Raw genomic sequence first — 15,582 nt, 5'->3', positions numbered from 1 at the left:
CACACAAATCTCATTTGATTTGTGTGAGGGCTGTGATACCGTCCAGGTGCCCAGACCGAAACACATGGTTTTCTGAAGGGGGCCACACCCCGAGCCTTTGACCTAAAGGTCTGATCTACAAGACAGTGGAGTACGTAAGGAGATGCAGTCCCATGGTAGCCGGTGACCAACGATTATTTTCATAAACCATTTGTTCCTTCAGGATACTGGAGCCCATGTATACTATTGGTTTGGAATCACGGTTTTCCAACTCCCCTAGGTGGACTTCCCGGGTCCACCGACCCGATTAAAGCGCCCGACATTCGCTTTTCGTCCTCTCAATTTCGTAAACGACACCCCGCTGCCACGAGAAGACAGTGAGTAGTACTTCCCTGGCAGAGGCTATAAACGCGTGGCTATGTGAGAGTATTTCGAGAGGAAGAGCGAACTCTTCCCACCATCGGCCGTAGCTGGGCATTTGGGGGCAAAAGCTTGCCCCAGGTGAATACAAAAAGCAATAATTAATATTTGATCTGCATAACTCAGACAAATTTCATCAATGCAATTAATACAACGATATGTACTTAAAAATTACGTACGACCAACTGTATTACAGTAGTGAACGAGAACTTTGATGGGGAAAACCAATTTGTTGTTTAGTGCGAAATTACGGAGTGCCTTCGTGAAAATATGATAACCACACATTAAATACATTATTTGAACATCATATTTCAGTTGTCGTGTACATGCTTCATGATTCTTTTAATTCTGTTGTTACTACAACTGCTCTTCGTTTCCCTTCCTGTTCTCTTAAATTCAACCCTCTAAATCTTCTGCTGGCAGGCATTGCCCTTCCGATTGCTGCTACATACTACTTACATGTGTCAACATAAATAGCATGCACCATACTACTATACGCCTTCATTTTTATCCAACATTTCATAAATTGCAATTATTATCTTCACTTTCATAATAACAACTATTAGGATAAATATTATATTTCAAAGAACACATTTTTTATCTGGATAAAAACTTATTTCAATTGTTCTAAGATGTCGTTGATGATATTCACTGAGTTCCTGAGTTTAAAATTAAATAACGATTAGGAAGTCAATCAGGTACATAGTAATAAGATATTCAGTATTTAAAGGTAAATAGAAAGTGATACAACAGTATTACACTTAAGGATTAAAGGTTATGTATTCAGGAGGTCGCACTTAATCAACAGGAAGCTTACAGTTTAGCAAATGATTCAGAACAGCATTTAACAACAATTGATTTATTTACTGCAAGAGCTTTTTTACTTACACTTATGACAGTATTAACCAAGGTGCATGTGAGTTCATTACTGAATAAACAGTTATTCAAAATATTTATCTAAACACTTAAAATATAGTGTTTTTATAACATTTTCAAGAAAGTTCTATAAACAAAGTCAATTGTTATAGTTATCTAATTTCGGTCAGTTGTTATTCCGTATAATGTCTCTTAATATGTTATAGTATTACTGTTCCAGTAATTGATTTTCATTATAATCTCTTTACACTATAAGCATCACAAACAAGAATTTTGAAATTCTAATTTTAAGACATTAAGAAATCAAAACTTACAAAATTAATCTTATAAGTAATTCACAAAATGAATTGCATACAACTACATGACTACGTCTTGGATTGTTCAATGAAACGGATGAGAATTTTTCCGATGATTTCAATGAACTGCTATTGTCGTCTTTTTCGAAAATAGTCATCATCATGTCAGATTCGCAGTTAGTTAACGTACACCGAATTTGATCGGTTATTAAGCTATCATTAATATCCCAAATTACAAGACAAACCATACACGATATAAAAATGGAGAAAAGCAAAAATACAGTCAGGTCTGGAGGAAGTACATTTATCTAAAAAAGTAAGAAAGGAAACATAGGTGGTAAAATAATAATAGTAATAAGATAACCGAAAGTTAAGAACTAAACTTTTCTATATGTAAAGAACATATCACAAACTTTATGGATTAGATTCGCGGTCATATGGTACAGAATTAAGACTATTACGCTTCGAATAAACGGCTTTGATATACGAGTAACTTATTCGATAGAAATTAACGCTGTGTCTATTACCGAATAGCTTAATTTACACAAAATTTACTGGTGTAGATTGCCCGATTTCGTAACAAAAAGTGGTAATGGGGAGGAAGAAGGTGGAGCAAACTAGGGAAAATGATCGTGAACATACGTTTCAGTTTAACATATGTCATTATGAATGTTGATTCGGTATAAAATTACTGGATAGAAAAAAGTACCCGACAACAATAACAATAATGTTTTATTCAATACTATAAATCTGAGTGAAGTAAAGAACTCGAGGCATCAATTGTGCAATATTACGACAAATGTCTTTTTACCATGCATTCCAATTGTATTTATTCAAAATATCTTTTATAAATACTTTTAGTAGTCAGTATTCGCCACACACATTCAATCATTAAGGTTTTCTACTAGTTTAGATGCTATAACTATTTTCCCAGCTGTCGCATACAAGGTGATTGAATTTCAAAGGATTTGTCTATCGTTTTTTTCAAAGAGCATATAGAGAGGAAAATATCTCAAGAAATATAATGTTTCTGTTTGATTTTTACAGTATTTAGTATTGTAGTAATCTGCGATCCTTTTATGACAGCTCGTAAGTATGAACAATCACCATTCAAAATTATTCAGTTCAAACAAATTTAAAACCGGTAGGTTAATTATAGGATTTTCAATGTTGAATAATAGGTGGTCCGAACGTTCTCGCAAACCATCGATATTTCATGTTGTAATTAAATCAAATGGGTAGCATATTATAAATATACGAGTATACTGTTTCAAGAAATACCAAGATACATTTAAGTGCTAAGAAAAATGATATCAACCAGAGTTACAACGGATTGTAATACGAAACAAACAGCGAACCAATATTAGAAGTGGAGGACTTGTAAAAAAAAAATGGTGAAAGCAAAAAACTAAAAACAATCGATCGAAAAAATACAGTAATAAAACAAAGATAGAATATGCATGCTACACAGTCAGTCATAAGGAACTTAGAAGCTGATACGTAAATGAATCGGTCTAAGCTTTGAACCAAAACAAACATGCGTTTATAGATTTATCATGATTATCATGTAGGTATAAAACGCGAAGCCTACACCTCTACGCTCCATATACAATATCCAACCATTCCAAAATTAATACATTATTTAACTGTAGCTAAAATTAATGTTTCGTAACCCACTAATACAGATGCTACTATACTATATGAACAGAATGTTATAAGACAGATAAAATTCTAGAAAATTGAAACTCCCACGTCATTTGAAGTCCCATATTAATCCGACGGAGAATAAATATTATCGATCAAATAAAGGTCTATATAATAATTCAATATGACGTACAAATCTACGACCTGTGTTTTCCTTATCCCCGTAAGTCCTAATAAAACCTTCCCACTAAAATACTCTATCAAAAAGTATGACAAGACACGTTAACAATCTGATAAGTTGAATTTGAAGTTATTTTAATCAATTGGTTTCCAGTTTGTGAACTCTTTTTTCTTAGAAAAAAAGAAAAGAAACTATCTAACATATTATACACATTACCATAAAATTCTTTTTAGAAGTTTCTTTATATATATATATATATATATATATGAAAAAAGATAGCAAAAATGATATTATTAAAGAAAACATGTTCGACTATCAAAACTATCATCACCTAATGACTTGACTTTGTGCCAATTAGTGGTATTTTCTATTATTGAATGACTTGGCATACACTTAGCATTTTCTCAGCGATAAAATGTAGTAATTAGCTCCACTAAACAGTTCTATGACCTTGTCCACACTTAGAATTATGGATGATTGAAGTAATTACACTAGGTGGAGTATTCCGTTGAGCTGATAATTTAAAAATAAATCGAAAAATTTACAATTCATTTATTTAAAAAAGTAAGAATATAGTTTAAGCATACCCCCAGCTTCGAGATTAACAGGGCGGATTCTATAAGGATCGGTCGTGCACAGACCGAATCGGGAAAGTACGGATCATCGGTGAACAATCAATTGAATGAAATTAACCACTACATATCAACTTCCTTCACCATGAGAAAGTTTGACAATGTGGATAGGAAAACCTTGTGAAGACTTCTTCGACACTATGGTGTAACTGAGATCATCAGCAACATACAGAATTCTTACGACAAACTACACTGCAAAGTTGTGTATTTAGGACAGCTCACAGATGCATTCCAAGTGGAAAATGGTGTCAGAAAAGACTGATTACTTCCTTTCAACCTCTTTCTTCTGCAAAAGTAGCATTCCTATATTCGAAGAACATCTGCAACTCTAAACAACTGTCAAACAATATCAAAATCTGAATCATCAACACAGAAGTCAATACAGTTCTACTGTACGGAGCTGAAACTTCGAGAACTACTACAACTATCATCAAAAAAGTACAGGCATTTATTAACGGTTGTCTATGCAAGATATTCAATATACGTTGACCAGGCACCATTGGCTTTAACTTAGACTGATAAGGAACAAACCAACTTCCGGTCGAAAAAGAAATTAGAGAAAGACGCTTGAGGTGAACGAGGCACACACTGTGATCGAACTGCATCACAAGGCAAGCTTCAACTAGACATCCTGAAGGCAAAAGCAAAAGGGGAAGACCAAAGAACATATTGAGTCGGGAGTTGGGAGCAAAATTAAAGTAGTGAGTATCACTTGAAAACAAATTGTAAGGAGAGCCCAGGTCAGAGTTGTTGGACAATCGTGATGAGTGGTCTACACTCCACGAGTGATAACAGACATAAGTACGTAAGTAATTGAGGCATCGATAGAAAATGATAAAGTAACAAATTTACAAAGATTTCGAAAACAGATTCTGTCAAAAGTATTCAAATAATGATCACTGTACATTTTGTTGCGTAAGCCAGGTTAAAGGCTTCTAAAGGAAATGATAACGAAACAGTAATCAAAAAGTAATGCAAGCAATACAAGTTTCCGGAAAATCTCCAGTGACCGCTAACAACATGCACCCCAAACCACTGTTCAGAGAACACTAGATTTTAATTGTTAACGAGGTGCATCGCGTGTATTCAGCCATTAGGACAAAAAAGAAACAAGTTAGAATTTATCTGAAGTAAAAAATGAGCTACGAATCTAGGGAATATGTGAAATAAAACATGATCTGATGAATCAATTGCTACAATACTTTAAATATTACTGAAAATAGATTAGATTATATACGATCATATAAGTGTACACAAGTAAATGTAGGTATACGAGGTGTAGCCAATATGCAATAAATTTTGAAGGTCATCATTTGACTACGAACAGAGATAAGACTGTAACGCCCGGGAACTGATTAGATCCGTGCGAAATTTCATAGTTCTGATAAATTCAAAACTATTTATTTTTCAATACACCTTCTAGTTCTCAGCAGTAAAAAAACGATGTCAATTCACGAAGGAACCTATCATCCAATTAAACAATAAATACTTATTTGATAAACTATTAATTTACCATTATTTTAAAAATTGTTGGGGATGTCAAATCCCCAGAACTTACTTGGTAAATGGCGGAAAGATCCCGCTGGACATATTGTTAGATACGTTCAATCTGCCGGTCGCCCCTACACAAGAAGAAACACAAAAGGTCGATCTACGGTCCCGAAGATGGTCACTGCGCCAACAGCGACAGACAGTTAGAATGCAGGTGGACCCAAAAAATGTCCGTTACTAAAAAGGGGAGGTGTTGGGGATGTCAAATCCCCAGAACTTACTTGGTAAATGGCTTAGTTTTGTAATTTTATTTTGGAAATTTGAATTTAGCTGTTTTCGCGCCAAACGCGCTCTTTTTACCTTCACGTCATATTTCCCACTTGTAAACTATCTTAAACGCTATTGGTTCATTGCTTCTTTGTGTGTGCTATTTATTAATGATGCTCAAGGACAATTTGTTGCTGTATAAATGCGCTTGACTTTTTCCCTTATTTGATTGCTTGTACTCGGCTGCTTACGGAATATATATATTCCCCTACTTGCCTTGGACTTCTTCATCTAGTTAGCGGGGCCTGGGACAACAGATTAGAATAGCTTGTCGTGTCATTGTGTCATTGGCTTTCGTTCGTTACCGCGGAATCGATTTAGTTCAAGCATATCAAAAATAAAATAGATTAACTTACTGATATCATAGAGATGAATGCAACAGACAGAATGAATAAGCCAGGATAAATTACATTCTGAAGTGTATACACAAATACACTAATAGGATATAAGTCCAATGTTGCATAAGAGAATAAATATATGAATAAACATATCATCCAAATTATGCATAATACACAAGTAGGAATAGTTACGACGTAGACAACAGCACTAAATATTTTCATGAAGAAAAACAGAAAACGCAAAAGAAACCATAATTGTTGATTGGAGAATTTCTAAATGTAATTTATTGAGAACTTAAATGTATCTCTCAGATTAATAATCATAATACTGATCATGATAATGACAATAATAGTAGTAGTCGTAGTGATGATAATAATAATAATAAAGGCAACGTCCAAGTTTTTTAATTATTTTTACGGATATACACATACAAGAGTTAACTAGTCCTGGATAGCAACTCGGACTGAAATACTTTTACCTGGAAACTGATGACAATCAACACAGTATTGGAATAAGTTATATACTGCGATATGAGAGTCAGTCAGTCAAGCCACATACAACGTAGGACCAGGTACATATGTGCATCGGTTCAAGTTGCCATAACCCATTAGCATAACAAAAGGAAAACCGAATTCATAGAAAGTTACTTTAATGATAGCAAAAAAAGAGTGTATACACCTACGCCATTGTGATCGATTAGGAGCCATGTCACCCAGAGTCTCCAATCACTGGTTTCAATAGTTGCGCGAACGCTGAGCAAGTAGTATGCATCTACCAACATGGCTCAGACAGCAATTTAATGACTTTATGGATTGATGCCACGTTTTTAGTTTGGCTGCCCCTAACTTTCTTCCATCAGTCTCCAACACTAGTCAGCATTGCGCGTCGTGGCCTATATGATATGAGAAACGCATAACTGGTTAACTTTATCAACTGTTACTCATTATGGTTTTAATGTGTTGTGTTTTTGATGATGAATATTATAGGACTGCATCTCCTTACGGTGCTCCACTGTCTTGTAGATCAGACCTTTAGGTCGAAGGCTCCGGATGTGGCCCCCTAAGAAAACCACCTGCTTCGGTCTGGGAACCCGGGAAGTATTACAGCCCACACACAAATCAAGTGACTCGTGTGGCGCATATGTTTTTGGTGCCCCTTTGAATCAATATTTATGTGTTCAAATAAACAAATAATGTCGCTTAGTTAAAACAATGCTAAGGGAAAGATCAAATAATAATAAGATAGCCTTTAGACACAGAATATAATCTTTTTAAATTACATGTATACATACATGTGGTAAAACAAAAAAGTGATGACATACCCAGACAAACTGAGATGAAGCTGAATTGAATTAAAAGTTATTGTTAAAAGTAATAAACCGATTTTGGCAAAATTACGAGAATAACCAGACATTTCACGGCTTATTAGATTTAAATTCAATACGGATGGTAGAATTAAAGCTAAACTGGTCACCAGACATGAAATAGCTAAAATAGAAACACAAAAAATGAAGAGAGAATAAATAATAGGGGGTATAGAAGTTCTACAACAATACAATAGTTTCAATTAAAAATGGAAATAACATGGATGATGGAACTGAAAAAAGTTAGGCATTTTTGGAAACATGGACGAGATGGATAAACAATAGCTAAGTAACGAACCCACGAATACAGGTAGCAAAAGAACATACATGAGGACCCTTATCATATAAGAACAGAAATCACATTTATTTAACGAGTTTTAATGGGAATATATGAATACGATGCTAAGAAAATAATGTTTTATAATAGTTCTGCGATATTATGGCGTTTTAATATCCTAAATTAACTGGCTTGTATTTGGCATTAATACGTTTGGGGCGAAATGATGATAAGCCGACCATAGATGCTGCTTCGATTTGGTGGTATGGCCTGTATATCGTAATCGTTTGATTAGAGCATATCAGCCGAAAGCTTTTATCTTCTAGATACTGTGATTTCATATAGGTCGGTCGGAAAACAATAAGCCTACAAGTAGCAAACTTAAGGATCGGGAGCGAATTCGTACTACTGACCCTACAGAGGTATGACGGCAGTAAGGTGCTCCACTCAGGCAACCAACATCTGTAGTCATGTTGCTGCCCCACAACGGAGAGAAGGGGTTGTAAAATGTCGGCCCTAAACATAGCAATCTTCATCCTGTCCTGTAAATTTTCGTCTGCGGTGGTTAATCCTGAAAACTACGGAGCTAACACAGAACGAACCACTCACGAAAAGGCAATATATGGTAAATCCCAACCAGTTACTCCTTGAGCTTTGCGACCGAAGCCCTAGATTCTCAAGATCACATTAACACCAACCCTTTATCCAGGCCTCTGGAGAAGTAACAACTGCCGTAAAATATCCAACAGCACTAGAGATAATCAACTGACTGACTGATAACTAATGAACACAATTAGGTAAATGGATAAATTATTTATTTTATTTTATTTAATCACATACATATTGGTACAAAGGGCACCGGACACATATGCGCCACACAAAATAATGAGAATAGAAGGAGAAAGGGGGAAGATGCGTATATGTAAAAGAAGGGAAAAAAAGGGAAGAGTAATGGGGGGGAACTAAAATGTACAACCAGAAGAACTCTCTCAGTAAAGAAAGTTTTAACCACTGTTTATGAAGAAAGTAAAAGAAGGTTACAGCAGGTTCGCCACTGGCTTCTATTCTGAGCCATATCTGATAACGTCTCTAGCCACTGTGTTGCACCATCTCTCGTACCCCAACCAGGGAGTCGTGAAGGACCAACAGAAGCTAGCCCTTTGCAGCTCTCTTTCATGCCACGACACCATGTCATACACTGACCACCTCTCCGCTTTTTCCAACCAGTCCCAGAGTCGGCAAATAATGCACGACGTGGAAGTCTCTGGGACGACATTCGTAGAACATGTTCAAGCCACCGAAGTCGATGTTTCAAGATGGTGACACCAATTGAATTATCGTCTTTGCGCCCGAACACACGATGCCGAACCTCTGTATTACTAACATGGTGTTGCCACTGGATGTCAGCAATCCTTCGGAGACAACGATGATTTGTCAGTCGAATGTGTCATTTCACAAATGAAATGAAATGACACATTCGACTGACAAATGGATAAAACTTTGAATCGTATAACTGAGCATTAAATGAATTGATCAAGTTTATTTGCATTCCTCCTTGGATTTACACATACATACTAAAGGTGAAGATAAACTAGTCAACTGACAAATCTGGAATTTTTAGACGAGACAACAAATACTAATTACCAGCACTGATTTCTAAACACAAACCTCAGATAGAAAGATATTTTATAACGGTAATAACAACTGTATTGTATATGTACTGTGAACTTCCGTTAACGGTTAAATGTTTTATTTCAATGTAGATTCCATTCAGCAATAAGTAAGCATACTTAAAGTTAATGACAAATACTTTATTGAAATGGTGGTTACTTTCGCAATATTTCAAAAGCTCACTTCAAAATGCTGAAAGATAAAAATCAAGGTGAGAGATTCTAAAAAGTTAAGCTAGTTGGCCAGATTTTCTATTATATATTTTAATAGCAAGTTATGAAAAAACAAAGTAACTTACAAAATTGAATAAGTATATAAATATTTGAATTGAGAAATAGATCAGTATCCATATTAGAAAGTAACATCACTTGGGGCCAGACTAAAGTGATAGCAACATGAAAATACCCCCCTATCACTATTGACTCAATTGCAATACGACTCTGGAAAAAGAGTAACTGGATTATTTCATTCTCAACAAAAGTTATATACTCATTAACATACATATAAGCGTACATTTGTATAATCCTTCAACGGTTATGACTTCATTATCATAAAACAGTAACAAATGAAAATATGAGAAAATAAACCATTTTCATTGAAATTCTGGACCGATCTATGTTAGATAACCATTGAAAACCTAGGAGCACTGGGTGGCTGTTTCGTTCTAGTATGTGACTCCTCAACAATGCGCATCCACTACCACCTGAGCGTGGATCGAACCCAGGACCTTCGATCAAGCGGCCGCGCGAGACCAGAGGTCCTAAGTTCGATCACTGTGCAGATGGTCGTGGATGTGCACTACCGAGGAGGGTCATTCAAGGACAAAACGGCCATCCAGTATTATAGGTTTAGAATGGTTGTCTAACCTTGATCGGTCCGTGATTTCAATGAAATTCAGTAATCTTCGCAGCCCTATACTACAAAAAAATGTCAGCTATCATATACATAATTGTAAACAAAGTAGTGAGATTGCCGCCAAGTGTTAAAATTCCCATTAATATCTAAAGTCATTAGTTTAAAGACTGATATTAGAATATCATACTTTGCACAATATTCTCCAAAACTAGAATTTAATTTCATTTACTCAACATTTTACAGAAGAGAACTTTCAAATTATGCACTTATGGTGTAATATCTACGGATTAACTATCGTTTGAAAAAAGCTTGATCAGTTAATTGTATACACCCATAAAATGAATTCGAAATAAAATTCAATTTTTATGAAAAACAACATTTTAAAATGTAGTTTGATGAGCAACTTTTTCAGATTTATTATAGTTTCTTCAATTCTCTTGGAACATCAAACATTACAAATTATAGAGTAAAACATCATGACGGATGTAAAGTACAGTGTTTTCTTAATCTCATTCAAATTCTTCACTTTCATTATTTTGTGATAAAAAGTCATAGTTGTCATTTCTAACATACTTTGGTGGAACTGAACTGTTAAATCCTAAATAAATTTTGATTGCTCACATGAAATTCCTCCAACGATTAATAAGTATAAACCGACAGAATTCAATGAAGAATATATGTAACTGAGGATGGGGATGTTGAAAACTAAGTAGTTCCATACATCAATGTCAAACTTTAGGGGTGTCAGTAGAATCACTATCTACCAGTGACACGATCGGGTACACATTGTATGCATTGGTTAACTACCAAGAAGTTAGATTTAAATATTACAAATAAATATATAAACGAGGAATTTTGCTTACTGGTAAATATTTAGATAATAATTTCGGTTATCTATTCACATTGTTGATAATCTGTTAATAATAGGTGTGTTTGCTCATACGCCTTATTACTGGACTGAATGTATATGAATCATTTGAAAAAGGTGATTCATTTATGAGATTTTGATTCTAGGTTGCAGTCATCGCGATGAATTTACAATATGAATAACTTCTAGCTATAAAAAAAATGCAATATCACTTATCGGGATCCATAAGTACTCAAATCCTAGTAATAATTTATGAAGTCTTTACAACACAAAACAGCGGAATGTGAAGTAGATTTAAAGATGTGGCGCTGATTATAATGCAGAAATACAGTAATATTGAGTTATTAGTAATCATACTACTTGTGATTTGTAAGTAGCAACTATACATAGGAGAATACAGTCAAATATTTCATGTATGATCAAACAGGAAAAAACTAACCGGTGACAAAAATGGATAAAAATCCAAAAGGCGATTAACCACTTGTTTTTTAAACTGACAAATTCTTTCGCTGCAAAACAATCCCAAAAGCAACAGATATAAACCCAGAACAAAATCTTTATTATAATGTACACGATGATTTAATGTGTTATGATGAGTAGAATTATCGACATATTCATTTATGCACAGTAAAAGGAGTTTTAAGACAGCTGGAACTAAACAACAAGGAGCAAAAACGTGCCAACTGAAAATTTTCACTAAAGAACTCCGATTTAAAACGGAATTATTCATGAGAAGTCTTCGGTTAGTATATGCAGCTGCCCTACACCAAGAAACAAAAAAATCAGAGAAACTTGAACAAAGAAGAAACGACTTTAGCAGAACAATACGAATTCATTTACTTCATAAAATATATTCAGCCATTTACAACCTGGAAAATAGTGTTATTCATGCGAAAACAAAACAAGTATGTATGTTTTATCAGGAAAATATTGAATAAGGAATCGCATTTATTACGTCAAAAGACGTCCCACATCTTGACCAAACAAAAACGCCTCACACCAAACATCTCAAAAGAAGAATACAAGGCCCTGCTTTCGCTTAAAAAGGACAAAACAATCATTATCACAAAAGCAGACAAAGGCAACACAATAGTAGTCATGAATAGAACAGACTACATTAATAAAGCTCTTGAACATCTTGCAACAGGACCATATGAAAGGATCAATCCATTAAATTCTCAAACGATTAAAAATAAAGTCAAATCAGATACAAGTAAACTTTTGAAAGAGCTAAAACCAGTCATTGGGGTTTCGCTTTGGTTTGCTCTGTATCCCAAATCATGTAATACTTCACGATTTTATGGTTTACCGAAAATTCATAAACCAAATATTCCTCTAAGACCGATGGTAGACTTTACCAACACACTGACTTATGCTTTATCTAAATATCTAAGCAGCATATTAAAGCCACTACAGTTTGACATACATAATATGATTAAAGATACATATGACTTTAAATCAAAACTATCGGAATTAATCATCGAGAAGAATGAAGTCATGGTAAGCTTTGATGTCGTATCTTTATATACTAGTATTCCGATTGATAACTGCTTAGAATTTATTAGTGGCTTACTAGAAAATGACACTACTTTGTCGGACAGATGTCCGTTAAGCATTAGTTTAATCATGAGATCGTTAAAACTTTGCTTAAATTCAACTCTATTCACCTTCAACGGAACGCTATACAGACAAACAAATGGTGTAGCAATGGGTTCCCCTGTGTCCCCGATTGTTGCCAACCTTTTTATGATACACATAGAATCAAAGATTTTCACCAACCACATTAAACCACGAATTTGGCTTAGATATGTAGATGACACATTTGTAGTGATAAAAAAGACTCATCTAAGACCATTTTCAAAACAGATAAATACACTTTCATCTCATATCAAATTCACGAATGAGAATGAAAATGAACATGGTGAGCTTCCGTTCTTGGATTGCTTAGTGAAAAGAAATATAAATGGAGTTCTAAATGTATCCATTTACCGAAAGCCTACACACTCTAATCGTTACATCGACTTTCATTCAGTGCTAAAATTTCGTTAGCCTTAAATCTTTTTAGAAGAGCCAATAAAATCATCACTTCAGAAGAGGACAAACTAAAAGAACAAAAGAATATAATTAGCATCTTACAATTTAATAATTTTCCTATGAAGATTATTAGTATATTAAAACAAGACAGCTCAGTATGTAATAATAATAATTCGAATGAAATGCCATGGATTGGTACTGCAGTTTTACCATACCGTCATGGCACAACTGAAGAACTCCAAAGAATCTTAAAACAACACAGAATTAAAGTATATTACAAAACAACGAACACTCTTCGAAATACTTTAGTTCGATTAAAAGAAAAGATACCATTCATGTCTACACAGAACTGCGTCTACAAATTAGGTTGTGTCGATTGTGATGCCTTCTATATTGGAGAGTCATCTCGCGAAATCATGACTCGCGCCAAAGAACATATTAGGTACACAAAGAAACCTCCCAATAATCCTGTAGAACTAGATAGACTTCAAATTAAATCGGCATTAGCAGTTCATGCCATTTTCAATAATCATCAAATTGATTTCAAAAACATCAAAATACTACAGAAAGGTTTTTCCAATCACAAAGAAAGAAGAGTAGCTGAAGCTTTCCATATAATGCTTAGTCCCACTGCCCTCAATAGAAAAGGCCTTACCATACATCCCACTTGGACTATCTATCCTAGTCAACCAGTCTAATATTATTTACAATTTCACACCATTACAAATTAAACTCTATCCTTTGTCATTACAAAGGTCACACATTTTTCGTCATTAACAATGCATACATACACACAAAATTACATACATATCCCTTATGAATCACTTTAACCGAAATGAAATGACTTGACATTGATTTATTCAGACCTGTTTTTGATTGATCACCTAATATTCTTGGATTGTTCCGTTGTACTATTTAAACTTGGATTAATGTTAATTTGGTTATTTATTCTCTGAAGAAGTGGCTTACACTAAGTCACGAAACGTCAGAAAATCTAATTTTTCTACTCATTGGGATATTACAAATATATTATTTATTTATAATTTCTAATTTTCTATATCTTGCTTCTGAACACTACTCAGCCTATACATCTTTTAAGTATTACATAACCTACGAAATAAATCTTTGATTTCGAAAAATTGTATTTCCATGATCATCTAGAATACTCATATACTTAACAAACGTTTGAACAACTTCTTGATTCTTCCACAATTTCGTACATCCTATTCTCTTTATATATTTAACTAAATAAAGGAGATCATTACCAAGTTTTGATTTAATAATTTTGAATAAATTGAGCATTGGGTAGATTGTTATAAATAAAGGAGAGCAGAATTTGTAGAATGAGAATTACTCCGCTTGTGGTTTAAATTAAAATCCATTTCTCATTATGCTACTGCTTCACACAACAAAATAACAAACTTGAGGGACTTAAGTGATTGACTGATAAATATTTTGTCTGAACGCTTGAATCGATTTCCTGAGCCCTTCTAATAACCCCAAGCTAAATCTACACGACAACTTGAACACGAGAGAAAAGGCCGAAATGCGCAAAGAACGGTTTACTCCAAGGTTAGTTTATGTACAGAAAATCGAGGGTATTTATAACATAGAAGGTCTTTGGCTTTTGGAACCCTACCAAACATAGTAACGGGATAGGTAATCGTTGAATCAGAAATTTGACATGCAACCCTTTACCTTTTAAAGGTTACTGAGAAACTACTATTCAGTGTTCATTGGACAAAATGTTTCCTAGCGTTTTTAAAGCCCTTTTGGGCTTTTTTCGAGGAATATTCTGGATCTCTCCAACATTAACACAGTTCGAACATGAAAAATAACAACCGGTAAAGCGAAAACACTGAACATATAAATGAACTGAACATATATATGAGATTTAAAATATTCTTACAGTAATACTGACACAACAGTGATTATGCAAGAATTGTACAGCCAGGATTCAGAAATATTAGTGGTCATATATAAACACCATTCGGAATAATGTAGAACTAAAAGAAGAAAATAAGTTAATGAAAATCAGCAAATTGCCGCAAAACAAGTCAACAACTTTATGTTTGGAAAATCATATGTATACAGCTCAATATAAATTTTAAGCTCAGGTAATTTGAATAAATGTACTGCCCTGGTATTTAGTAAAGTCAGTCAGTCACAACGTAGAACTTCATACATACGTACATCAGTTCGAGTTGCCATACCACATTAGCACAGAGATGAAGTTGTCGATTCAAATCCCATAGTGGTAGAAGTAGTAAGAGTATAAGCGGTAATCGGAAAGATGTTATTCAACGAGTATAATCCAGTGGAATAAATT

General features: G+C 34.3%; 1 protein-coding gene across 1 annotated transcript in view; it reads right to left on the bottom strand.

Moving 5' to 3' along the window:
* Positions 1-9,846, bottom strand: part of Smp_198450 (hypothetical protein) — a gene marked incomplete at both ends in the record, with an annotated part of 32,960 nt that extends 23,114 nt beyond the window's left edge. The window contains 4 exons of the mRNA XM_018789910.1: positions 1,637-1,879; positions 6,203-6,281; positions 7,507-7,672; positions 9,795-9,846. Coding sequence (XP_018655305.1) covers positions 1,637-1,879; positions 6,203-6,281; positions 7,507-7,672; positions 9,795-9,846 — 540 coding nt within the window. The remainder of the gene's footprint in view (positions 1-1,636; positions 1,880-6,202; positions 6,282-7,506; positions 7,673-9,794) is intronic.
* Positions 9,847-15,582: the final 5,736 nt, after the last annotated feature.

The sequence above is a fragment of the Schistosoma mansoni genome, chromosome W (genome assembly GCF_000237925.1).
Source record: "Schistosoma mansoni strain Puerto Rico chromosome W, complete genome".
Classification (NCBI taxonomy): Eukaryota; Metazoa; Platyhelminthes; class Trematoda; order Strigeidida; family Schistosomatidae; genus Schistosoma; species Schistosoma mansoni.
This window is presented reverse-complemented; position numbering and strand designations above follow the sequence as displayed.